General features: G+C 41.9%; 1 protein-coding gene across 1 annotated transcript in view; it reads right to left on the bottom strand.

Annotated features, from left to right (window-relative positions):
- The window catches only part of PCID2 (PCI domain-containing protein 2), a 49,358-nt gene extending 23,139 nt beyond the window's left edge, over positions 1-26,219 (bottom strand). The window contains exons 1-6 of the mRNA XM_080268059.1: positions 26,100-26,219; positions 19,688-19,729; positions 15,639-15,760; positions 10,094-10,240; positions 9,399-9,518; positions 5,089-5,306 (exon numbers count right to left, since the gene is read on the bottom strand). Coding sequence (XP_080124185.1) covers positions 5,089-5,306; positions 9,399-9,518; positions 10,094-10,240; positions 15,639-15,760; positions 19,688-19,729; positions 26,100-26,135 — 685 coding nt within the window. The 5' untranslated portion in view covers positions 26,136-26,219. The remainder of the gene's footprint in view (positions 1-5,088; positions 5,307-9,398; positions 9,519-10,093; positions 10,241-15,638; positions 15,761-19,687; positions 19,730-26,099) is intronic.
- Between the last annotated feature and the right edge of the window lie 610 nt (positions 26,220-26,829).

The raw sequence follows: 26,829 nt of genomic DNA, 5'->3' as shown, positions 1-26,829 counted from the left end.
AGGATCACAATACTGTCATGCAGTGACTTCTTAACTTCAATACTCACCTTCCTATTTCTCATCACTGCTTTCGGTGAACCAACAACCTTCCTTCCCTGCTGTACCCTTTCAAGTACTTCATCCCCAAAACTTCCATCCTTACTCATCACACTACCCATGTACTTAAATGCACTCACATTCTCCATATCTTCACCATCCAACCTCACTGTGCATTCTGTGACTTCATTCCTTTCAAACATCAAAACTTTAATCTTGTTTACATTATCTTTCAGATTCATCTTCTTACACACTGTTCCAAATTCATTCACCAAACCTTGCAACTCCCATTCATCTTCACTCAACAATACTGTATCATCAGCAAACAGCAACACCAGAATCTTTCACACCTCATCCTCAGTCATTAGAGCCACCCTCACATCCACTACCCTACCTTGCACCTCCTTTACAACCCCATCCATGAACATATTAAACAGCCATGGAGACATCACATATCCTTTTTTCAGTCCCACATTTAGATCAAAGAACTCACTCAGCTCACCATCCACCTGCACCATAGCCCTAACACCCTCATACATACTCTTCACAGCACTCAATAATTTCCCATCCACTCCACATATTCTTAAAACCTTCCTCATACAATGAAGGCAGCATACACTCTTTCCCATCTCTAGATACTTCTCCATTAAACATCTTAGAAGAAATATCTGATCTACACACCCTTTTCCCTTCCTGAATCCCTCTTGTTCTTCTCCAACTAGCTCCTCTGTTATATGCCTAACCCTATCAATAAGTATTCTACCTTATATTTTTTCAATCATACTAAGAAGGCAAATATTCACTATATATATTCTGATAAATATCATTGTTCATTTATTATAAGTAATCACAGGTCTCCAGATTCAATGCCCTCAGGGCAACTTCAAGGACAGATTTTGGGCAGCAAAAAGAACCTTTCTCCCTACTCTACCACCAACATACAGTATTAGGTTAATGGTGCCCAATTGCTCCCTGGCATGGGCCCACAGTCTATCTAACACTGACTACAACACCTTACAGACCATTCAGAAGAACTCTCTGCATCATCACTGGCTGCACTAATACCATTCCCACAGCTCACTTATACATCTGGTAAATTACCAATATGCTGGGAATCGAACCAGGGACTCTCAGATGAGAGCCAGGCAGCATACCACTACACCACGACCAGGTAAAAGTTAACTCACGTTGTCACAATCTTGTTACCAACGTCCCTCCGCCCCCACTGTGGGCATCAAGAGGATGAGTTAACCCCCTGGCACTCGGGCAAGTAGATGCTTTTAATCTATCCCAAACACTTACGGCAAGTCAGAATGAAGGGGGAAACCTGTACTGTACACAGGAAAAATCATCTGGTAAATTACCAATATGCTGGGAATCGAACCAGGGACTCTCAGATGAGAGCCAGGCAGCATACCACTACACCACGACCAGGTAAAAGTTAACTCCACGTTGTCACAATCTTGTTACCAACGTCCCTCCGCCCCACTGTGGGCATCAAGAGGATGAGTTAACCCCTGGCACTCCGGCAAGTAGATGCTTTTAATCTATCCCAAACACTTACGGCAAGTCAGAATGAAGGGGGAAACCTGTACTGTACACAGGAAAAATCATCTGGTAAATTACCAATATGCTGGGAATCAAACCAGGGACTCTCAGATGAGAGCCAGGCAGCATACCACTACACCACGACCAGGTAAAAGTTAACTCACGTTGTCACAATCTTGTTACCAACGTCCCTCCGCCCCCACTGTGGGCATCAAGAGGATGAGTTAACCCCCTGGCACTCGGGCAAGTAGATGCTTTTAGTCTATCCCAAACACTTACGGCAAGTCAGAATGAAGGGGGAAACCTGTACTGTACACAGGAAAAATCATCTGGTAAATTACCAATATGCTGGGAATCGAACCAGGGACTCTCAGATGAGAGCCAGGCAGCATACCACTACACCACGACCAGGTAAAAGTTAACTCACGTTGTCACAATCTTGTTACCAACGTCCCTCCGCCCCCACTGTGGGCATCAAGAGGATGAGTTAACCCCCTGGCACTCGGGCAAGTAGATGCTTTTAATCTATCCCAAACACTTACGGCAAGTCAGAATGAAGGCTGACTTGCCGTAAGTGTTTGGGATAGATTAAAAGCATCTACTTGCCCGAGTGCCAGGGGGTTAACTCATCCTCTTGATGCCCACAGTGGGGGCGGAGGGACGTTGGTAACAAGATTGTGACAACGTGAGGTACGGGTTACCTGGTCGTGGTGTAGTGGTATGCTGCCTGGCTCTCATCTGAGAGTCCCTGGTTCGATTCCCAGCATATTGGTAATTTACCAGATGATTTTTCCTGTGTACAGTACAGGTTTCCCCCTTCATTCTGACTTGCCGTAAGTGTTTGGGATAGATTAAAAGCATCTACTTGCCCGAGTGCCAGGGGGTTAACTCATCCTCTTGATGCCCACAGTGGGGCGGAGGGACGTTGGTAACAAGATTGTGACAACGTTAGTAAAAACCTGGTCGTGGTGTAGTGGTATGCTGCCTGGCTCTCATCTGAGAGTCCCTGGTTCGATTCCCAGCATATTGGTAATTTACCAGATGATTTTTCCTGTGTACAGTACAGGTTTCCCCTACATTCTGACTTGCCGTAAGTGTTTGGGATAGATTAAAAGCATCTACTTGCCCGAGTGCCAGGGGGTTAACTCATCCTCTTGATGCCCACAGTGGGGGCGGAGGGACGTTGGTAACAAGATTGTGACAACGTGAGTTAACTTTTACCTGGTCGTGGTGTAGTGGTATGCTGCCTGGCTCTCATCTGAGAGTCCCTGGTTCGATTCCCAGCATATTGGTAATTTACCAGATGATTTTTCCTGTGTACAGTACAGGTTTCCCCCTTCATTCTGACTTGCCGTAAGTGTTTGGGATAGATTAAAAGCATCTACTTGCCCGAGTGCCAGGGGGTTAACTCATCCTCTTGATGCCCACAGTGGGGGCGGAGGGACGTTGGTAACAAGATTGTGACAACGTGAGTTAACTTTTACCTGGTCGTGGTGTAGTGGTATGCTGCCTGGCTCTCATCTGAGAGTCCCTGGTTCGATTCCCAGCATATTGGTAATTTACCAGATGATTTTTCCTGTGTACAGTACAGGTTTCCCCCTTCGCTCACTTATACTTTGAAACTGATGCCCTCCCTGTTATTGAATTTCTTAATGTGAGAGGGAAACAACTCCATTCAGTAGCCTGTGCTAACATACAACACCTGTCATGATATGACATGAAGCACATAACACAGCTAGGTCCATCCATCCATCCATCATCCAATCCTACATTCCCGCATGAGGAGCGTAGGAGCCCGGGGCTAGGCAGTTGGTACATAAAAATTGTCCTTGTACAAAAATAACCAGACCCTCTCCAGCAACTTCCCATCCCCATACATTTCAGCACCAGCAATAAAGAAATAACACTCATTTCACTTACAGGGCATTACAACAGCTATATCAGGACACTGTACTACAAGCATTTCTCTCCGAAAATCAACCCATCAGAGGTATCCTTAAACAGCTTATCAAGAGGCTTATATCAGGACATCATCCAGCCCTTCTCAGTTACCAGCTTAGATTTGGGTTTGGTGGAATTACAAATGTAAAATAGGCTCACACAACATAACAATCATAATGGGACACCATACAGCACATACCACACTAAGATGCAGACACATCAACAGTGTAGAGTACTTACGGGATAACTCCACAGGGACAGATACTTACCTGCAGTTGACAGGTTTGCTAGGCCAGGCAGACCAGGTTGAGCAACAACAACATATTTCACACACACATATGGTTTTTAATTTCCATTCATTCCTAAACATCCACACTCATTTACTCATATATTCATTCACTGAACACCTCACTCACATAGTTATTCACCACATCATCATCTTAATACTGTTCCACCATATCTCCATTAATCAATTTAGCTTATATATGTTGATGCACTGAGGTTATAACTTATTTTAGAAAAGATTAAGAGAAATACACTGAGGTGGTTTGGACATGTGGAGAGAATGGAGAATGAAAGACTGACTAAGAGGGTGTATGTAGGTGAGGTGGAGGGAGGGAGAGGGAGGGGTAGACCGAGGATGAGGTGGAGGGATGGAGTTGAGAGGTATATGAGGGAGGGGGGGGTGAGTTGGGGGGAGGGGAGTCAAATGGTGGGTGACAGAGTGACTTGGAGGCGTTTTGTCTGCGGCCACCCTTTGCGGGATTAGGGCGTCGGGCTATAGACAGATAGATAGATAGATAGAAGCTACCATCAGACAGTTTAATTAAGCTAATGAAAAACTTCCAGCGGTATGAAAAATATACAGATACCCGGTAGTGTACCTTAAATAAGCTTCTGTCCACAAATATTGCAATAAGAAATTTCTCTTTCTGTTGTTGTCAGATGATTTCATAGGGCTAAGTGAAAACACTCAACATTTAATAGGTTAATTTCTCCCCTGGTATATATACTTCATATAAACAAACACTAAGATAGGATCTGGGTGGCAAGGCAGCAAAGATAAGAACTACACAACAGTAGGGTAACAGGCATATTTTTCCTCACTGAGAAAGTATGAACATGGTTAAGCACTGACTGGACAGTGTGTAATTTTTTGTTTTGCTACCTGAACATGGCAGGGAGAACAATTTATTACAAACATAATAATTATTAATCATACATGTATACTCTTAATAACCCACTCATGCACTACAGCATGATTTGTCACAAAATTTATTTACCAAAGATGTAGAGTGATGCAAATTACACCATAAAATAATACCTATCAAACTAGATATGGACATGACCTGAGTCACAAAATTAACTCCTGAAGTTGCATTTTGATGTGAACTGCACCAAAGAACATGGGAAAATAAATTTTGAATGAAAAAGTCACTCAACTGCCAATTATGCCTCCCCTCCTCCACCCAGGACAGCATTGTGTATGCAACAGCCTAACCACAAACTTAAGGCCATGCATGAATGGGTTAATCAAGCCATATCCTTCCTGTTATAACACACCTGATCTGAAGTCAGAGTCGAACATGTACTTGCGTCCTGTGTAATATTTGTATGTGATGAGCTGAGACAGTGAGAAGTGATCCTTGAAAGACAGAGCCTCTATAGCTCTGATCATTGGCTTGCACAAGTTGAGTTTGTTTATCTTGAAGTAGATCTTGAAAAACTGGTTAACCAGGTACAGCAGACCCCACCGTTTAGTGCAGTCCTCTCCTGTTCGCCTGAGGGGGTAATCCTTGTCATCATAATCCAAGTTCTCATTATCTTCCTATGATGGAATGAATTCAGAAATAGGGAAAAGAGAAGACAAAAGCAAAGAGGCAAAGGCCAATACCGAAATGGAATATATACTTTTATTTGCTCATTGTTAAAGCCTCTGGGGCACAAGGGCTTAAAAGTACAGATAAAACAAAAATGATGGTATCTAGGGCTGGAGGCAGTAATGTCAAAGAACTGGGAGAGAGGCCACGTGCGATTTATCACAAAGGAATGGGAAGTAATTCCATCGTGTGCAGTGTCTGTGACAAGTGGGTGCATAAGAGATGTAGTGGTAATAGAGGTAGACTGCGACATAACGCTGATTTCATGTGTGCGGTGTGTTGGGAAGAGCAGGTGGAGATTGTCAGACATGAAAAGATTGAACTTGCTGGTGAGTCTCTTGAGTGTGTGAAAGAGTTTTGTTATTTGGGAGACATGTTATGTGCTGGAGGTGAGGATGGAGCTAGCTCTGTGGCTAGGGTGAGAAGTGGTTGGAAAAAGTTCAGGGAGCTGTTGCATCTCCTGACATTGAGAGGACTCTCCCTACGTGCTAAGGGGTCTTTGTATGCAGCATGTGTTAAGAGTGTAATGATGTATGGTAGTGAGATCTGAGCAGTAAAGGAAGAGGATATTCACAGGCTCAAATGTGCAGAAATGACAATGATTACGTGGATGTGCAGTGCATCCCTGAGTGTGAGGCCTGGGAGGTCTATGTTTACGACGGAAGAGTTGAGGGGTAGGATGGGACTGGAGTGTATTGGTGTTGTTATGAGAAGAGGTAGACTGAGATGGTTTGGGCATGTGGAGAAGATAAGGAATGATACCAGTAACTGGGTGCAGAAAATGTTAATGTTGAGGGTAGGGTTGCAAGAGGTGGACTGAAAAAGGCCTGGGATGAGGTAATTGAGAGTGACCTCAGGGATAAGGGACTAAATAAAGCTGCCAGAGATCGAGAAGCATGGAGAGCCACCATTAAGTGACCATGATTGACGCATGCAAGCACGTTGGAGCCCTCAAAAAAACGAATCCAAACAATCTAAAATTCTCGTTCTGCCTCACAGGCAATACAGTATTTTTCATGTAGCTTTCTCTACACTAAATTAATATTGTCCCCTGTCATACCTGAGTATTTTTCTCTTTCTGGGGCAGTTCTCTGATGCATGCAGAGATCAGGGGTGGACCTTTGCAAAATGTACTTATGTACACCCACCGCAAAAAACCTTGATACTCTCCTATATTTAGCTTGAAAACGTCAACATAACATACAGTGTCGTTTTCACCTATCAGAGTTAATATTTTTTACTTTACATCACTCAAGTACTTTACAGGCATCTTGGAATGTGTCGGGTGAAAAAATAACTCTAGTAAGATGTAGGGAAGAAACTGAGAATTTATGCAGCAGGAACATCAACAACATACACCCTCCCCTGACGAAAGCTTGGCAAGCACTGGCAATTTCATGCATCAGTGAGTCTGGGAGTGTCCAGGGTGTTGCCAGAGGTACATTAACAGCCGGATTAACTCGGGAGATGGTAGGAGTTAAGCCTACCTTAAATGTGTTTTTCATAGGTCTCAGAGGGTTGATGGGATCAAGTTTTTTTACGGTGGGTGTAGTGCATTTGCAACATTGCCTTCATACAAATTCTTAGATGCCTGCTGATCTTGTGAGTAAAGGTGCTCCAACCAAAATGTCGTCCATTAGGATCTACTTCTGACGAGTGATTGGGTTTAGTGCTCTCTTAATGCCACTCAGGAGAAAGCACCTGGTCACTCTCATCTTAACCCTATCAGGTTTCTGGCCCAGGCAGATTATGTCTGTGCTTGAGTCAGCAACTATAACGTTGACCCACATCTTTGCGGCGCGATATTTTTCTTTGCTCGCTCTGTGTAAATACAAGTTTCATGATAGAATGTTGGTTTTGGTTTCATTTTAAAGCTGAATAGTTGTACTTTACTGCAGTATGTTAAAAAATGGAGAACAAAGAAAATATAATAGAATGACGAGTTGAAGTTAGGCAAAAAACAAAAATTTTATACCTTGCCATAGAAAAATACTCGGCAAAAAAAACAAAAACAACAACAAAGATATGTAAATCTGGTTTAAACCATGCAAAACTACAATAAATTACCTTTACAGTGATATATGGATTATGATAATTCTTCCATTTTATTACGCAGTGAAGTGATAGGAAAGAGATGCAACAATTTTATTTTAGTCTCAGTTGAATATTCACTTCGCAATCTTTTTCTTTGATCGGTCAGTGTAAATACACTCTTCATGATAGGATGCTGGTTGTGGTGTTACTTTCAAGCTGAATAGTTGCACTTTATCATAGTATGTTCAAAAAAAGAAAACAAAGAAAACAATAAGTCCAAGTGACGAGTTGAAGTTAAGAAAAAAACAAAAATTTTATACCCTGCTGCAGAAAAATAGTCGCCAAGAATAAAGTGATAAAGAAACAAAGCCACGAGTCAGACCAGCCGTGCAGTATCCACCACGCATTACGTGATGTCACGCTCAAGTCGCGTAAACGTGATTTATGGTGAATATTTTACAAAAGTGTCTTAAAATGACGATTAAAAGGGTCATTGGAATCTCTGAGGTTGGATGTGAAATGATGATCAAAATCGTCATCGGAATCTCAAAGGGTTAAATGTCTGGACTGAACAGTTTAGCCCTTCTGGATCTCAATACACCTGAAGAGGATACACTGGAGTGGATAATGGATGAGGTAGAGCCAATCCAGTTACTGCAAACTTAAAAATATGATGCACCCTTGTCCTATCCATATGTTTTATACAAAATCTTAATCCCTGCATGCTGATGACATTATATCTATTATATTTTAGGTAGTGGTGGCAACCATTACCCACTCACTTGATGAAGTACTGTATACTTCTTACTTCACCTTTCTCAACCTTTTTCAGTGTCTACCTTCGTTTCATTTAGTTTCTGAAGGCTCCAACATGCTTGCACGCATCAGCCTTGGTCACCTAATGGTGGCCCTCCATGTTACTCGATCTCTGGCAGCCTCCCTGTTCAGTCCTTTAACCCTGAGGTCACACTTAATGACCTCATCCCAGGTCTTTTTTGGTCAACCCATCACAACCCCACTCCTAACACTTCACTTTCTGAACCCATCCTCTCCACATGTCCAAACCACCTCAACCTACCTCTCCTCATCACAACACCAATGGACTCCAGTCCCATCCTACCCCTCAACTCTTCCACTGTAAACCTAGCTGCCCCAGGCCTTGCACTCAGGGACACACTGCACATCCACCTAATCATTATTTCAGTATGTTTGAGCCTGGGAATATCCTCTTCCTTTACTGCCCAGGTCTCACTACCATACAGCATTACACTCCTAACACACGCAGAATACAAAGAACCCTTAGCACGGAGGGAGAGTCCTCTCTCTGTCAGGAGAGGCACCAGCTTCCTGAACTTCTTCCAACCACTTCTCACCCTAACCACAGAGCTATTTCCAGCCCCACCTCCAGCACATAACATGTCTCCCGAATAACAAAACTCCTCCACGCATTCAAGAGACTCACCAGCAGGTTCAATCCTTCCATCATCATCCAGACCTCCTTTCCCACCCTAGGGCAGCGTGAGTGGTAACAATGTCCAGACAGCTCAAGTCTGCCCACTCCAATGGGCCATGCTTCCATTCACTCATCATTCAAACTCCTGGTAACCTGACTCAACGTGGTATGCCAAAAACTTTCACCACATTCTGTAGCTTTATGTAAATTTATATGGTATACCATATATATATATATACTGTATATATAAATTTTGTTTTCACTCATCAGCATATAAATAACTCATTACATTTACCTATTTAACCTGGGATGTCTTTTTCACTATATTTTTGCCATATCTAGTCAGTTTTATTCAGCTAGGGACAGGCTTTTCAAAGTGACGGGGTAAGATACAGCCATAATAAACCCATTCAACACAAGGTACCTTCCCTAAGCTTTAAATTATCTGAATGTTAAAAAAAAAAATAAAAAAAAAAAAAAAAGCTGATGGAAGAGGTTAATCTTACGTGTCTGCAGCGCACACCCTGAAGCAGCTCATAAGTGCCTCGGCTGCTTTCTCCAGTGTTTCACCAGCTTTTTTCGCACCTGTCCTGGTCAACTCCAAGTCTGCACCAACAGCAAACAACCTGCAAAGTATCAAACATTGTGTGTAACACGATGGAGGATGATGACAAAGAAATAACACAAACTCACAGGATATAAGACACTAAAGTGTAAACAAAGCAAAGTGACCATTATTTTCTTAAGCATATATCCATGACTCATCCAATCCTTTATAACACCTTTATTAGGAATATAAAAGCCTGAGGCTACGCTACTTAGTCCTTTTGCAGGACATCAGTCACTTGAGTATTTTGTTGCAGCTACTGCTGAATCATTCTTTTCTGTTATGGGAGACCCTGCCCAGCAAAGCTTATGACTGAGTTTTACAAAGCCAGAAAGACTATCATACTGTACAAGCACTATTTCATAAAAATGGAATACCATTTAAAGGAACTCACCTGAGATCAAAGTATGCATATCAGTCTAAAAGAAAAAAAAAAATCACTATGAGATCAAAGGCTATGTATTTGCTACAGGAGATAATTTTAGATCAAAGGTTACATTACAGTTAAAGGAAATCATCTGAGATCAAACCACGCATATCTGTTAAAGGAAATCACCTGAGATCAAAGTTGCAATATCAATTTAAGGAAATCACCTGAGATCAAGGCATGCAGTATACATGAGTGGCAGCATCCAGTTTTCCTCCTTGCACTCGGTCATAAAGCGCGACACTGCCTGCACCACAACCATCTGTGTCCGCCATGCTTCCACAGTGTCACCTTTACCCAATGCCCACACAGTCCTGATGAGTGCAGATTGAGGTTAATTTCTTTAATCTGATGACATATATCCACTTTATGCTGTCTCCACATGATTTTATTCCACTCAAGGAGAGAAATCTGACTGTGAAAGGGTTAATGGATACCGTATCTATCCTGGCCCTATACAAATGGTTTCTCCAAAGTTAACAAAATTGTCCTTAAGTAAAAACAATGAATGAAAATACATTACTGGGCTGAAGGGATTAGTGATAGCAAAGGATAAATTAAGCCAGTAGTAAGAAATGGGTTGGGGGGGGGAAAAAAAAAAACTAAAACTTCAATGGTATTTATGGTATACATTCTGCAAGACAGAGGTTACAATGTAAAGTTAGCATGAATCTGGAGGTATGGTAAAGAACTGTCCACCTTCTCATCAGTAGTTCTGAAAAGTTATAAAAGTACTGATATGTAGTATAGAAGAAAGCATACAATGAATGGATGAGAAATAGGGGCGTGGAAGAAGTTGAGAGGCAGAAGAGAGAGTTATATGTAGAAAGAAAGAGAGAGGCGAAAAGATTAGCAAGAAAGAGTAAGAAGAGAGTGGATGAGGAATTTGGAAGGAATTTGAGTGTAAAGTGGAGGGACTGTAAGAAAATGTTCTGGAAAGAGGTGAAGAGAGTAAGACAGGGTGGAAGTGAGATTAGTAGGGGAGTGAAAGATAAAAATGGTAGATTACTAGTGGAGAAAGAAGAAAAAGTGAGCAGATGGAGAGAACACTTTAAGGAATTGTTGAACATAGAGGATGGAAGTAATGCGAGTATAAGTGACTGGGGAATGGCTGGGAGAAGGAGGGAGGTGAGAAGACAGGAAGAAATCAGCAGGATAGAAGTTGTGGAAGCAATGAAGAAAGTTAAATTGGGGAAAGCCCCAGGAATTGATGGAGTGTGTGGTGAAATGCTGAAGCATGGGGGAGAGATAGTAGAAGAATGGATGTGGAAAATGTGCAGATTGGCCTGGGAGGAAGATAGAGTTCCGGAGGATTGGAAGTCAGGTATAATTATTCCCTTGTACAAAGGAAAAGGGGAAAAAGAAGTGTGTGGTAATCATAAGGGCATTTGTCTTCTTAGTATAATAGGAAAAGTGTATGGTAGGATACTTATTGACTGAGTCAGAGAAAGAACAGAGGAATTAGTTGGAGAAGAACAGGGAAGCTTTAGGAAGGGAAGAGGTTGTGTAGATCAGATATTCATTCTTAGATCTTTAGTGGAAAAGTTTCTAGAGAAGGGAAAGAAGTTGTATGCGGCTTTCATGGATTTGGAGAAAGCATATGACAGGGTCGATAGACAAGGATTGTGGAAAGTATTAAGAATATATGGAGTAGATGGGAAGTTGCTGAATGCTGTGAAGAGTATGTATGATGGTGCTAAGGCTGCAGTGCGTGTGGATGGTGAACTAAGTGAATTCTTCTCTTTGAAGGTTGGGTTGAAACAGGGATGTGTCATGTCTCCATGGATGTTCAATCTGTACATGGATGGGGTAATAAAAGAGGTACAAGGTAGGGTAGTGGATGTTGGAGTGGCCCTGGTGAGAGAGGATAGTGTTTGGAAACTCCCTGTACTGTTGTTTGCAGATGATACTGTGTTGTTGAGTGAAGACGAAGGGGAGCTGCAAGGCTTGGTGGATGAGTTTGGGAGTGTGTAAGAAACGGAATCTAAAGGTGAATGTAGGGAAAAGTAGAGTGATGGTCTTTGAGAGAGGTGAAGTCAGTGAATGTACAGTGAGGTTGGATGGTGAGGAATTGGAAAATGTGACTACGTTTAAGTACTTGGGTAGTGTGATGAGTAAGGTTTGGAGGGTGAAGTGCTTCAAAAGGTACAGCAGGGAAGAAAGGTTGCTGGTTCTTTGAAAGCAGTGATAAGAAACAGGGAAGTGAGCACGGAAGTGAAAAAGTTACTACATGACAGTATTGTGATACCAACTCTAACGTATGGAAGTGAAGCTTGGACGTTGTTGGAAGGACACAAGTCAAAAGTGAGAGCAGTGGAAATGGGTTATTTAAGAGGAGCCTGTGGAGTCATATGGAGAGACAGGCTGACGAATGAGTATATAAAGGAGCATTGTGGTGTGGATGTGGATATGATAGGAAGCATTATGAGGAACATACTGAGGTGGTTTGGCCATGTGGAGAGGATGGAGGGTGAAAGACTGACGAAGAGAGTGTATGTGAGTGAGGTGGAGGGGATAAGTGGGAGGGGGAGGCTGAGGATGAGATGGAGGGATGGGGTGGAGAGGTATATGAGAGAGAGGGGTGTGAGTTGGGAGCAGGGCAGTGAAATGGCGGGGGACAGGGCGACGTGGAGGCGATTTGTTTATGGCCACCCCAAACAGGATTGAGGCATCTGGCAATAGATAGATAGATAGAAAATAAAAAATAAACACACTGGATAATCAACCATTCATTACAAATGTAATCAAACTGGCTGGTTTATGAGTTATTACATCTCATAATGCAGTCTTTTACATGCAGTGTGTCCAGGTATCTCAAAATTAATGTACCTGTATCTTAAATTTGGCTCTCATATTTTTATTTTTTCTTGAAGATAACAATCTTGCAGGCTTCTAGCTTTCGTTCCTTCTATCTTGCACTGAAAGAGAGAGAGAGAGAGAGAGAGAGAGAGAGAGAGTAAAGGCATGTTTCATCTGAGCACCTGGTTAGTAAAGTACTGGGAATGAAAGGGATATGAATACCCTCCATTAAAGCATTCCCCACTTCATTCTATGGACATAAAGGCATAATTAAAATACAGTAAACATGAAAGCAGATTTATCAGGTGTGCATAAGGCAAGCGGTAGGTGGGGACACTGACCATCCACTCACTCGAAGTAGTGCTGCTCTTGGGTGACTGCCCTTTACTCTTTTCCTTTCTCTTCTATCTTTCTTTTTTTTAATCTTGCCTCTTCCTTCTGTCTACGGGTGACTCTACACTGAGTGACAAGCCAAATGGTTTCCTGTACACCAGGAAACCATTTACTATGCTGGGTGGTAACTATATAACAAAATTAAGGCACATGGTGGTTTTGTGGGTAATTGAGGCACTCCTGTCGGACTGAGCCTGCGCAGGTTTATATCCAAGAGGTAGTTGGGGTTCATTGCTCACGTAATGCCACTCATGGATGTGTAAGGCTGGTCACTCTCATCTCAAATGTCAGGACCAACTTACCTATCCCTGGGCTCCTACACTCCTCATGGGGCAATACGGGATTGCATGATGATGATGATGATGATGCATAAGGCATAAACCATGCAACTACTAAGCAGTAGTTACAAAATTATTTTTTCAAATATATTCAGAAAGATATCAAGTTACCATGCATTAAAATCTGGAAGCACACTACTGGACCTCATTACTATGGGCATTATCTGAAAAGTTCTGATAAGTGGGGACTTCTAAAAATTATGGTGTGTTAAGATAACAAATAATTTTAATACTGTAAGCAATGCTCCTGTACTGCAGCTTACACAAATCAAACCAAATCAGTATGACATCATGCTTCTTTCAAGGAAGCCTTGTACTGGGATTGTCCAGGATACATCTGATGTTTTTTATTTACTAGTAGCTTAACCAAATGCCTAAACCAGCCAGTTCCTTCCCATTAGTAACTAGAAGTGACTGAAAAAAGAAATCAGAAAGGCAATAAGATCTGTAACAGAGTTAGCTTCACCTCCGGGTTTGACATTAAACTCTCAATTATCCGTCGCCGCAATATCTGGCGCTGTTGGCTCGGCTTTATTAAAGCAATATCCGGCACCAAAACGGGACATAACTGGTGGTTCTATGCAATATCCGGTGTTGAGGTTTATCAACCGGCTTGTAAACAGTAGCCAGCTGGCGCTGTATTACCGTATTGTATCATTACTTGTATTATATTTTATGCTTAATTTTCAACTTTTACTCATGGGAAAGTTTTAAGAATAGAGGTCTGAGACGGAAAGAGATGCAATATCCGGCTTGCCGCCAAATATCGTATTAGGCTGATGGTAGGTACTATGCAATATCCGGCATTTTGCTTTAACCAGTGTAGGGCTTGGCTGAATTACACCAGATAAATGACAGTTTGTCGTATTTATGTCTGGTGAGCTTCCTGCCAGAGACTGATGATCAAGTGGCTTGTTACCAAGTTCGTAGCTACAGTTCACTCTGATTGTAGTGTAGTATGGTACAACATACAGTTAAAGATAGCCAATCATCTACTCTGTGTAAAAACAGTTTCATTTTTTTTTTTTTTTTAAGTGTGGAAGAAGGAACCTAAGGCTGCGAGCCCACAAAACTGTCCCTCCCAAGAGAAAAACAAAATACAATAGAGAGCCAAATTCAAGATCCAATCATTTTGAGATGTCTGGACACACTGCATTTGAAAGACTGGAGATCATAGGAAGCTGGAAATACAGACAGAGGGAGACAGTTCCACAGTTGACCTGTTGCATAAATGAAGGACTGGGAGTAACGGTTAACTCTTGCATTAGAGAGCTGGACAGAAAAGGGATGAGAGTTTGCTGCTAGATGGGTGCTACGCGTCCGTCGTAGAGGTGGAGGCATGCATGCAGACAGTTCAGAGGAGGAGTGATCATTGAAGTAGCGATAGAAAAGAGATAAAGATGCAACAGTGCAGCGAAGAGACAAAGGTTGAAGGGAGTCAGTAAGAGGAGGAGAGTTATTGAGACAAAAAGCCTTACACTCCACCCTATTGAGAAGAGCTGTATGTGGGGAGCCTCCCCACACGAGAGTTGTACTCCACAGAGGGGCGGATAAATCCCCTGTATAGAGTTAACAATTGTGCAGGGGTAAAGAAAGAACGGAGTCGGCTTAGCACACCTAATCTCTTGGATGCAGATTTTGCAAGAGATGTAATATGATCTTTTCAAGATAAGTCTTGAGTAAATGAAACCCCTAGCATGTTCAAGGATGATGCAGGATTAAGCTGAATATTATTAAACAATAGTGGGTATACCTGTGGAAGATTTTGTCGGGTTGATAGATGTAAAAACTGAGTTTTTGATGCATTAAAAACAACCAGATTATTTTTACCCCAGTCAGAGATACGTGCCAAGTCAGACATTAGGTGTGCCATAGCCTCATCCCTTGTTTGCTGAAGTAACTGCTGAGATGGAAACCGAATGGAGAGGTGAAGGGCGGAGTCATCAGCGTATAAGTGGATAGGGTGCCTGATGGCCTCCATGATAATCAGATTCTAAAGCAGAGGCCTAGGTGCCATACCAAAATAACAAATTTCTACTTAATTTATGTTCTCGACCATCCAGCATACTTCAAATTGCTCTTCACCTCCAAGTTACATTGTCCCTTTTTATTCCTCCCAAGGCCCAATGCCTCCCCATCCTTTCTCCCTAATGCCCACCAAGTTGTCAACTTCCACCACTACCTTAGATGTGCAGCAATCACTTCCCCCAAAGAAGGATCAACACAGCGCTCCACATCCCGCTCAGGTTTCTCAAGCATCAGCCGAACACTCATCACGTGTGGATCACGGAATGATATCAGGTTCTGTAAAATAATATCAAACAATACTTGGGGCAGATAAACCTGTGCCCTGTTATATTTAAAGAATCTGGAATGCAGCTAGACAAATAAGGAAGAGAATCTGGCAAAGTCCAATGCAAAATCACTGCACAGTACAATGGATTATTGGAAATTATTAAAGTCAACCATGAAAGCAGTGGTAAGGAACATGGAAATGCGCATGGAAGTAAAAGTCACTGCATGACAGTATTGTGATACCATATATAATGTATGGAAGTGAAGCTCTGACCTGTTGGAACAACACAAGTCAAGAATGACAGCAATGGAAATGAGTTACCTGAGAGGAGCACGTTGACTTACATGGAGAGACAGACTGATAAACGAGGAAGCGAAGGAGTACTGTGGTGTGGATGTGGATGTGACAGAAAGCATTAGGAGATGTACAATGAGGTGATCTGGCCGTGTGGAGAGGATGGAGAGTGAGAGACTAATAAGGAGAGTGTATGCCAGTGGTGGAGGGGGGGAGAGAGGAAGGGGAAGGCCAAGGATGAGATGGAGGGATGGAGAGGAGAGGTATTCATATGAGAAAGGCAGGTATGAGCTGGGAGCAAGGCAGTGAAGTGGCACTGGACAGGGCGACGTGGAGGTGATTTGTTTGTGGCCACCCTTGACGGGATTGACGCATCTTGCAATAGACAGATACAGTAATCCCGCATTATACGATGCCCATTTATACGATATTTCGCTTATACAACGTCAAAATTTTAGTACCCTATGCCCACTATACAATGGGAACGATTTGCTACAATGATGGATCATCCGCGGCTCAGTGAACAGCGAATGTGCAAACGCAACAAAAACGTCCTCACACTGTCGGCATTGGACCACACACACTTGTCCACCGGTCCAGCCTCATTAGCTAGCCCTGCCCAGCCAGGCAGTTCTGACATTGATGAGTGAGGGCTGTAAGCCTGTGAATGTGAGGCCGAGTCGAGACAATTCGCCATCAGGACGATTCCCCGTCATTTATTTACGTATCAGTTTATTTAGCAAGTACACTAGTTTTTTAATTATGTAAGTTATAAAAGTGATGGTGGTTTATTGTTTATATAGTAAATGTAAAATATGGCATCAAATCATGGGCATTAAATGAAAAATAATAATATATTGAAACGTGAATCAGCTGATTTATGATCGATCCTTCATCTTAGCATACGGCTACATACGAGACATTGGCATTTATATAAATGCCTAATTACCTTAAGTGAACGATCGACATACTTTGGAATTATACAAATAATCTTCATGTTATGTCTTTATAAATGTTTCGGGATAATTCGCCATCAAGTCAATTTGCCATCACAACAATAACAAGACAATTCGCCATCGTGACTTTTCGTCGTCAGGATGATTCCCCGTCGTTTATTTTCATATCAGTTTATTTAGGAAGTACACTAGTTTTTTAGTACTGTACTTGTACCTCTTCAAAGCCGTTTTAAAATATACCCAGGATGTCGTAGTACCAATGGAAATTAATGAAAACAGCTGTGGGTGACGCTAGAACATAATTCAAAGTCAACTACAGCAAGGTAGAAACAAGTTAAATATTGTCTAAAAGTGCAACTGACAAATGATATACAAAGCCAACACTACTGAATGAAAATAGACTTTGACAGATCCCCCTGAAAATTAGTTATTAAAGTATCAGTTAATCAGTAATAAGTACATGTATATTTATAGAATGACGGGGAACGTCCATATTATGATGACGAATTGTCGATTTCAAGGCGAATTGTCTAGAAACCACATAAACAACCGTTGCTTGCTTCAGTAAAGGTAAGATCTACTGTATACTGTAGTTTTCATGCTTTTTTTCTCTTTATTCACTATTAATGTGTTACTTTAAATATTTAAACATAAGGATATTTCATGTATGTGAGTGCTAAGGTGTGTGTATGTGAGAGTTTAGGCACGTCTGGGAACGTATCCCCATTGACTCCATGTTTTAATGGGATTGCTATACGATGGATTGCTTTATGATGGGGTTTTCAGGAACAGAACCCCCTCGTATAATGAGGGTTTACTGTACGTGAACTTTAATGGCATTTAATTTAAAGTCTGTCAAAAAGAGTTACATTTTGTCACCATGGCTGTTTGCTAATAAAACAGATGAGATATCAATAAGAAAATTGACAGCATACACACACTAGGGACTGGGAGTGGCTTAGACACATTCAGGTATGGTAACAGGTAAGAACTATGTTGATCTTGAATGATAGTGACACTAGGGGGGGGGAAAAAAAAAAAAAAAAAAAAAAAAAAAAAAAAAAGGTACTGGTATGGTAATGTTTATGAAAACAAATGTAAAAATAAATGCAGGTAGTAGCAGAAATATTTGTGACGTGACAGTGAAGAACATAGGAACGGAAAATTGTAAGGGTATTCACGTACCATAATATAATTAAGAAATGTAAAAAAGAAGGATGGTACTAAAGCAAGGAAAACAAGTTATATAAGGAGAGTGACAAGGAAGGAAACTTGCAATAAAGCTATAAGCAGCAAGAGGCATTTGTTAGTCAATACAGTATTGGAAATGAGGAAATCTTTCAAGATAAGTACAGTACACTGGTTCCAATGCTGACTTACAACAGTGAAACTTGGTCAATATCCAAGGAAAACCAATCTTCAATTGAAGGCAGTGAAAATAAAATACAGCACTGGAGATGAGAAATCTTACAAGACAAGTGTACTATAGTCGCCGCACACAACTCTGAGGTTGTCATTATCGTGCCCTGGCAACCAACCAGTCAAAAGTGCGTCCGATTTCGTATCATATTATACACGGATCATATTATTATGCACGAATATATTATACACGAATATTATTATACACAAACGTACTAAGCACGAATCACATGTGTCTCGTATTATACACGAAATCAGATGACCTATTGTGGGGTAGGTTGCCAGGACATGATAATAAAAAACCTCAGAGTCGCGTGCTGTGACTATAGTTCCAGTGCTGACTTACAATACAAGTAAAACGTGGTCAGCACACAAGGGAAACCAATCTTCAAGTGGAGGCAGTGAAAATACATTACTGACATCACAGTGCCATGGATAGTTCAAACTGGAGAATTATGACCACATATGGAGAAGCACTTTATGGAGAAGACAGGCAGCCTGATCTGGATCCTCTTCAGGTATGACCCAAGTCAAGCTGAAACTGACGTACAGAGATATTTGTTCCCTTCAATAATTTCCCTATGTGAATATGAATCTTCAATACAGACATATACATTAAGGCGGTGCAGCATATGCAGTGAATGCAAAGGGACTAATATCATACAGTACCAGTGTATGACAAGAAGTAGAATGGAAATGAAAGCAGGGAACGACTAAATACAGACAGCTCTCATCATAAGTACCCGGTAGCCTTTTTGTGATTAAACCCCCAGTAAATTAAAGAAAAAAACAAACAAACAACTAAAACTCTACTGGTATCTGTGAAAAGAACTAGCCAGCTTCCCCAAATTTACAGCAGTACAGTAATTACTGCATATGTTACAAGTTGTAGTAGCTACCAAGAATTTAACCCCTGCTGGGGTGATTCTTTGTAAGGTAGCTAGTTCACCTCCCCTGAGTAACTGTTTTATAACCAAAGTAACTTGTACCTCATATGGGGCCTGTAGCTTGGCCCATGCAGACCTTCATTGTGCCTTATTTGGGGTCTACAACTCTGCAAGAGTTGAGAACACATCCCTTACTTTTGACAGGGTCTGCCTGTACAAGTTGCAGAAGCAGAATGAGAAAGAACACAAAGATGGTGATGTGAAGTGGAACACAGACTCTTCCGTGAGTGGGACAGAAATCCAGTACCGTAACTAAACAGATAAATATAATAAACACAAAATCATTGCTAAACCACACGACATGGTAAAGAAGACTCACCGCTAGCGAATCTCCATCCTGGTGATACAGTGTTCCCTGAACCTGATTAAAAAAAAAAAAAGAAAAAAGTATCAATACCTGTGAAATGCAAAAACTTCAAAAGCAATTATGTACCAAAATAATACAGTAAACCAGAAGCCTGGCACTGAATAAGTTTTATCATCCTACATGATTATCTGATCATATATGTCACTCTTGACTTATACAATGCCTCATACAATGTAAAAAATCTTTGGTAGCTGTAACATTCATTAAGATCTGCAGTACAGTATTACATTACAGAGGCTCAACATGTAAAGTGTCTACATTCACAACAATGTGAATTTTAGGTACCGGTAACAATACAGTGAAAAATAATTTTTGGCTTAATGGACTTACTGGAGTAGGCAAAATACTATAAAATGGATACAGGCACTGTCCTCTACTGTAATGATAGTGAAAGGACTAGGTACCAAAGTATGAGTAGTTCAAGCACTCAGACTGTTATCTTGTTTAACAGAAGAACTGATTAAATATATTCTTTGTGTTTTTGATGAACAGCTGAGTTATTTATTCCCAGGAACACAAGAGGAGAGTATTTAAAGATAAATATTATCAACCACCTGGCATCTGTTGCAATGACATCATTGGTGGCCAATCAGCAGCCGCAAATCACACACACCCTACTCGCTCCTTACATATCAACTGCATAGGCCTATGTCAATCAAACAGGGTACAGTGCAGTATCACTAAAATTTGTTTTTACAACTAAGAAATCAAGAAGGGGAGAACAATCTCAGGAAAGTTGGGGTTAAAAGGGTAGGAAACACAAGTATTGCAATCCACTGCATCCCACCATATATCAACCACCATTTGTTATTGCTGACGAAAGTTCAGTGGGTTCTGAGGCATTCATTAAATCTGAAATCCGTTATATCAAGGTTCATTTTAGCAAGGGTCTGCTGTACTTACTCTGGGGTATTTAAGCTGCCAGTTCACCTGTGGCAGCCTGTTTACCTACTGGGTGCATTAATTATCAACAATCTAACTGACAGGATGCATCAGTGCATAAAACATTCAAATCTATGAGAAACCTAACAATCCAGCCTAACCTAACCTATCGTAGTCTAGCTACTCGTAACTGGGGAGCTTTGCTCCCAAAACCCCTTTATTTTTTCCACCTAAGATTGTCACTTAACCTAAGCTGTTCAGGTCAAACTCTAATCTGAGTCCCAACTTGCTAAACCTAATCTAATCTATCATAACCTAACTTATCTGAACCTAATCTACAGTATACTACCTTAATCAACTGATATTACCCAAACCCAACAAATCTATCATAACCTAACTTATTCTAACCTAATCTATCCTACCTTAATCAACTGATATTATCCAAACCTAACAAATCAGTAAAAATTGGAAATCTATCTCTCTATTTACTGACATAAGCCTTAATCCCATAAGGGGGCGGCCACAAACAAATCGCCTCCATGTCGCCCTGTAGCCCGCCATTTCACTGCCCTTCCCTCAGCTCACATCCCCCTCTCTCATATACAGTACTGTACCTCTCCTCTCCATCCCTCTATTTCATCCTCAGCCTCCTCCTCCCTCTCCCTCCCTCCACCTCACATACACTCTCCTCATTAGTCTCTTGCTCTCCATCCTCTCCATATGGCCAAGCCACGTCAGTGGATTTCTCCTAATGCTTTCTATCACATCAACATTCATACCACACTGCTCCTTCACTTCCTTATTTGTCAGTCTGTCTCTCCATGTATCTCCACATGCTTCTCTGAAATAACCCAGCTCCACTGCTCTCACTTTTGACTTGTGTCCTTCCAACAAGGTCCAAGCTTCACTTCCATATGTTAGAGATGGTATCTCAATACTACCAAGCAGTGATTTTTTTACTTCCATGCTCACTTCCTTATTTCTTATCACCACTTTCAAAGAACCAGTAACAATTCTTCCTTGCTGTAAAGTACCCTTTCAAGCACTTCATCCTCCAAACTTCCATATTTACTCATCACAATACCCAAGTAATTAAATGCACTCACATTTTCCATTTCCTCATCATCCAGCCGCACAGTACATTCAGTGGCTTTATTTTCTCTCGAAGACCATAACTTTACTCTTCCCTACATTCACCTTTAGATTACGTTTCTTACACCTCTCACAAACTCACTCACCAAGCCTTGAAGTTCCCCCTCGTCTTCACTTAACAATACAGTATCATCTACACACAATACAGGAAGTTTCCAAGTGCTGCCCTCTCTCATTAGGGCCACTCCAACATCCACTGCTCAACCTTGTATTTATTTTATTAGCCCATCCATATACAGTACATACTGAACAACTATCTATCTATCTATCTATTGCCGGATGCCTCAATCCCATTCGGGGTGGCCACAAACAAATCGCCTCCACGTTGCCCTGTCCCCTGCCATTTCACTGCCCCGCTCCCAACTCACCCCAACCCCCCTCTCTCATAGACCTCTCCACCCCATCCCTCCATCTCATCCTCGGCCTCCCCCTCCATCTTCCCCCCTCCACCTCACTCAGATACACTCGCTTCGTCAGTCTTTCACATTCCATCCTCTCCACATGGCCAAACCACCTCAGTGTATTCCTCCAAACGCTTCCTATCACATCCACATCCACACCACAACGTTTCTTTATATCCTCATTTGTCAGCCTGTCTCTCCATATGACTCCACAGGCTCCTCTTAAATAACTCATTTCCACTGCTCTCACTCTTGACGTGTGTCCTTCCAGCAACGTCCAAGCTTCACTTCCATACGTTAGAGTTGGTTCACTTCCATACGTTAGAGTTGGTATCACAATACTGTCATGTAGTAACTTTTTCACTTCCATGCTCACTTCCCTGTTTCTTATCACTGCTTTCAATGAACCAGCAACCTTTCTTCCTTGCTGTACCCTTTCAAGCACTTCACCCTCCAAACCTCCATCCTTACTCATCACACTACCCAAGTACTTAAACATACTCACATTTTCAAATTCCTCACCATCCAACCTCACTGTACATTCACTGACTTCACCTCTCTCAAAGACAATCACTTTACTCTTCCCTACATTCACCTTTAGATTCCGTTTCTTACACACTCTCCCAAACTCATCCACCAAGCCTTGCAGCTCTCCTTCGTCTTCACTCAACAACACAGTATCATCTGCAAACAACAGTACCGTACAGGGAGTTTCCAAAAAACTACCCTCTCTCACCAGGGCCACTCCAACATCCCTACCCTACCTTGTACCTCATTTATTACTCCATCCACGTACAGATTGAACAACCATGGAGACATGACACATCCCTGTTTCAACCCAACCTTCAAAGAGAAAAATTCACTTAGTTCACCATCCATACGCACTGCAGCCTTAGCACCATCATACATACTCTTCACAGCATTCAACAACTTCCCATCTACTCCATATATTCTTAATACTTTCCACAATCCTTGTCTATCGACCCTGTCATATGCTTTCTCCAAATCCATGAAAGCCGCATACAACTTCTTTCCCTTCTCTAGAAACTTTTCCACTAAAGATCTAAGAATGAATATCTGATCTACACAACCTCTTCCCTTCCTAAAGCCTCCCTGTTCTTCTCCAACTAATTTCTCTGTTCTTTCTCTAACTCTGTCAATAAGTATCCTACCATACACTTTTCCTATTATACTAAGAAGACAGATGCCCCTATGATTAACACACACTTCGTTTTCCCCTTTTCCTTTGTACAAGGGAATAATTTTACCTGACTTCCAATCCTCTGGAATTCTACCTTCCTCCCAGGCCAATCTGCACATTTTCCACATCCATTCTACTACTATCTCTCCCCCATACTTCAGCATTTCACCACACACTCCATCAATTCCTGGGGCTTTCCCCAATTTAACTTTCTTCATTGCTTCGACAACTTCTATCCTACTGATTTCTTCCTGTCTTCTCACCTCCCTCCTCCTCCCAGCCATTCCCCAGCCACTTATACTCGCATTACTTCCATCCTCTATGTTCAACAATTCCTTAAAGTGTTCTCTCCATCTGCTCACTTTTTTTCCCTTCTCCACTAGTAACCTACCATTTTTATCTTTCACTCCCCAACTAACTTCTTCATCACCCTGTCTAACTCTACTTCCTTCCACAACAGCTTCTTACATCCCCTCCACTGTACACTCAAATTCCTTCCAAATTCCTCATCCACTCTCTCTTACTAATCCTGTCATCTCTGTCCTCTTTACATATGTACAGAATTGGAAATTACACCAAAAATAAGATTCCATGTGTGTTTGGAGAGGTTGGCAGCACTTTGCTCTTGGTGATTACCCGGTACTTCGTCTGGGTGAAGGTGTGTGTAATATTAACAATTCTTTACATATTTCACAGGTCTATCTATCTATCTATAGACCGACGCCCTAATCCCGCAAAGGGTGGCCGCAGACAAAACGCCTCCAAGTCGCTCTGTCACCCACCATTTGACTACCCTCCCCCTAACTCACCCCCCCTCCCTCATATATCTCTCAACTCCATCCCTCCACCTCATCCTCGGTATACCCCTCCCTCCGCCTCACCTACATACACCCTCTTAGTCAGTCTTTCATTCTCCATTCTCTCCACATGTCCAAACCACCTCAGTGTATTTCTCCTAATCTTCTCAACCACATCCACATTCACAGGTAAAATTAAAAAAATAACCAGTACAGGTATCTCTGGAAAGCTATGAAGCATAACACGTAACCTGTGAGACTGATTTCAGTAGGAAATATGGAAAGACTGTGTTTGTGTGGCAAAGTACTAATAATATATATAGTTTATTTTAAAAATCTATCTACTGTATCTATCTAGTGCCAGACAACATAATCCCTTAAAGGGTGGCCATTTGACACTGAGTTAGTTGTTTTACAGGGAGGGGCACCAACCCACTTGTTGACACGTACGGAGCACGTATGGTTTGGTTATATGGTTACCACCCAGCATTGTAAATGGCTTCTTGGCTTGCAGGAAACCATTTGGCTTGTCACTCAATGTAAAGCCACCTGTAAAGGAAAGAAAAGGAATAAGAAGTGACAGGAAAGATAGGAGAAATAGGAAGAGAGGAGGGCAGGCACAGAAAAAGAATGATAAAAGCTAAGGAAGTAGGCAGCACTACATCAAGTGAGTGGATGATGGTTGTCACCACCTACCACAAATTTTAAAAATACAACTGTAAATTTTATACATGTGAACCCTTCTGCAGTTTCATCAAAATGAGAAAAGCAAATGTGCATGGGAAAAAAAAAAAGTGGACACAGAAAAATGTACCGTACTCATGAGTGTAACTAGCATCAATGTTTTGCTCATACAGACTTTCAAGTACAGTATGTGGCATATGACTAGTGCTTGGAGATATCAGTGTCGACTCTTCTTTAATTCCTTCCTCCCCCCCTCTTTTTTTTGGAAGATGGAATACTGGACCATAGAGGTAGGAGTAGGGTAGAGTCGCCGTGAGAATGCTCCGGTGAAGCCAGAGAACTGTCAAGCGGCCATATTGGTCAAGTCAAGAGGTCACGGCAACACCTACCTGACTTGAAGGAGATTGCTGTGCACTCCTACCTCTATGGCTGTGCCCATAGAGGTAAGAGTCCTAATCCTACCTCTGCGGGTGTGGCCATGAGATTATTAAGCCTTTAATACCTCCAGCTGTGTGTCCACCTGGTATTCCTCAGGGAGAATGCCAGAAACAAAGTAGACTTCATTCTACCTCTGGTTTTAGTTGTAGTTCAGCTGTGGGTGTGAGACGTTCTGTCCTAAGTTGTAACTCACCATCAAATAACCTAAGGCTCCAAAAATGCCCACCACCTGTGCCGCATTTGGGTGTAAAGAGGAGATAAGAAATCTGACCCATTCATTACATTTCACCAGTGAGTATCTTTAGAGTGAATTATAGTTTGTAGGTTAGTATGCAAAAATAGATAAATAAATAAATAAAGATAAAACATATTTTTTTCTGTTTGCAACTAAGAAAACACTCGCGCCTGGTCAGCGGAGCCAAGTCAGACAGCTGTCAAAGAGTTCGCCGCCATGTTGGTCGAGTCAGGTCTGTCGGCCTCACTCTGACCTACCCTTGGTTAATCCCATATGCCGCCTCTACCTACTCCTACCTCTATGTACTGGACTATCCTTAGTGGCTGAGTCCCACACAATATGGCCAGCTCTTGTCTTGCACTTGTGTATGATGGTACAGAACTATTTAATCATATTCATAACGGAATGGCTAACAGCATTTTGTCTGGTTAAGCCGAAAGCCACTCAACCAAAATAAAACTGAATCAAGCTCCTAAGAGGAGTCTTTAGTACACATTTTTTTTTTGTTCCCAGCGTCCTGTATACCCATACATGTACTGTAGGATGTATGGCTAAGAGACCACTTCATAATTACCCTTTGCAAGTAGTCATTCAATGACATAGTTGCCATTTTCGCTGCTCTTCATATAAAACTAAAAACTCTTCGGAAATTCTTGGTTCTTGCTAACTGAGGCGCTGTCACCGACGAGAGGCGCCTAGGAGTCCTCCCACGGTCCTTGAAAGAGAGCTCCTTAATCAGAGATGGTGTAGTTCCCCAAAAACACATGAAACAGACTACATGCCACTGCTTATAACTCAAGCCAACTGCGCTACTTTAGAAATATTCAACCACATAATAATACCGCACCACGTCCGCCTCACGATGTTTTGTTTTGGCAGTGTTGCCAGACAACCTAGCTGCATGTGCTTAGTGCAATTCCCCACAATTCCACGTTCATTCCTCGGCGTTTGAAAAACTGTTTTGCTGAATAGCCTGAATGGGTTCTGTATGGGAGGAGCCTTTCTTATCATGGGTAGAGCTGCATAGTTTGTGTGCCCTCTGCCAGGGGCCCAGGGCGGCGCTGATGATGTTTATGCACTACACCCGATGCCCGCGCCTTTTGAAATCAGCGCAGCGAAAATGTAATGCCATGGCCCACTGCTCAGCTTATGTAAGCAACAGCGACGTAGAAACAGCATGGTGGAGGCGACGAGTGCGGGTGTTTCAATGTGGCGGCCAAAGTCACGCGTTCGCTGCGGAGATGGCCCTTCCATAGCTCAGTGGTCAAGACTCACCATCTTCTTTTGTTGTATATAATTATACT

The sequence above is a fragment of the Coenobita brevimanus genome, chromosome 26 (assembly GCF_032717465.1).
Source record: "Coenobita brevimanus isolate Jiangsu-jjx chromosome 26, ASM3271746v2, whole genome shotgun sequence".
Taxonomy (NCBI): domain Eukaryota; kingdom Metazoa; phylum Arthropoda; class Malacostraca; order Decapoda; family Coenobitidae; genus Coenobita; species Coenobita brevimanus.
Note: the sequence above shows the minus strand (reverse complement) of the source record. Positions and strands in the feature narration are given on the sequence as shown.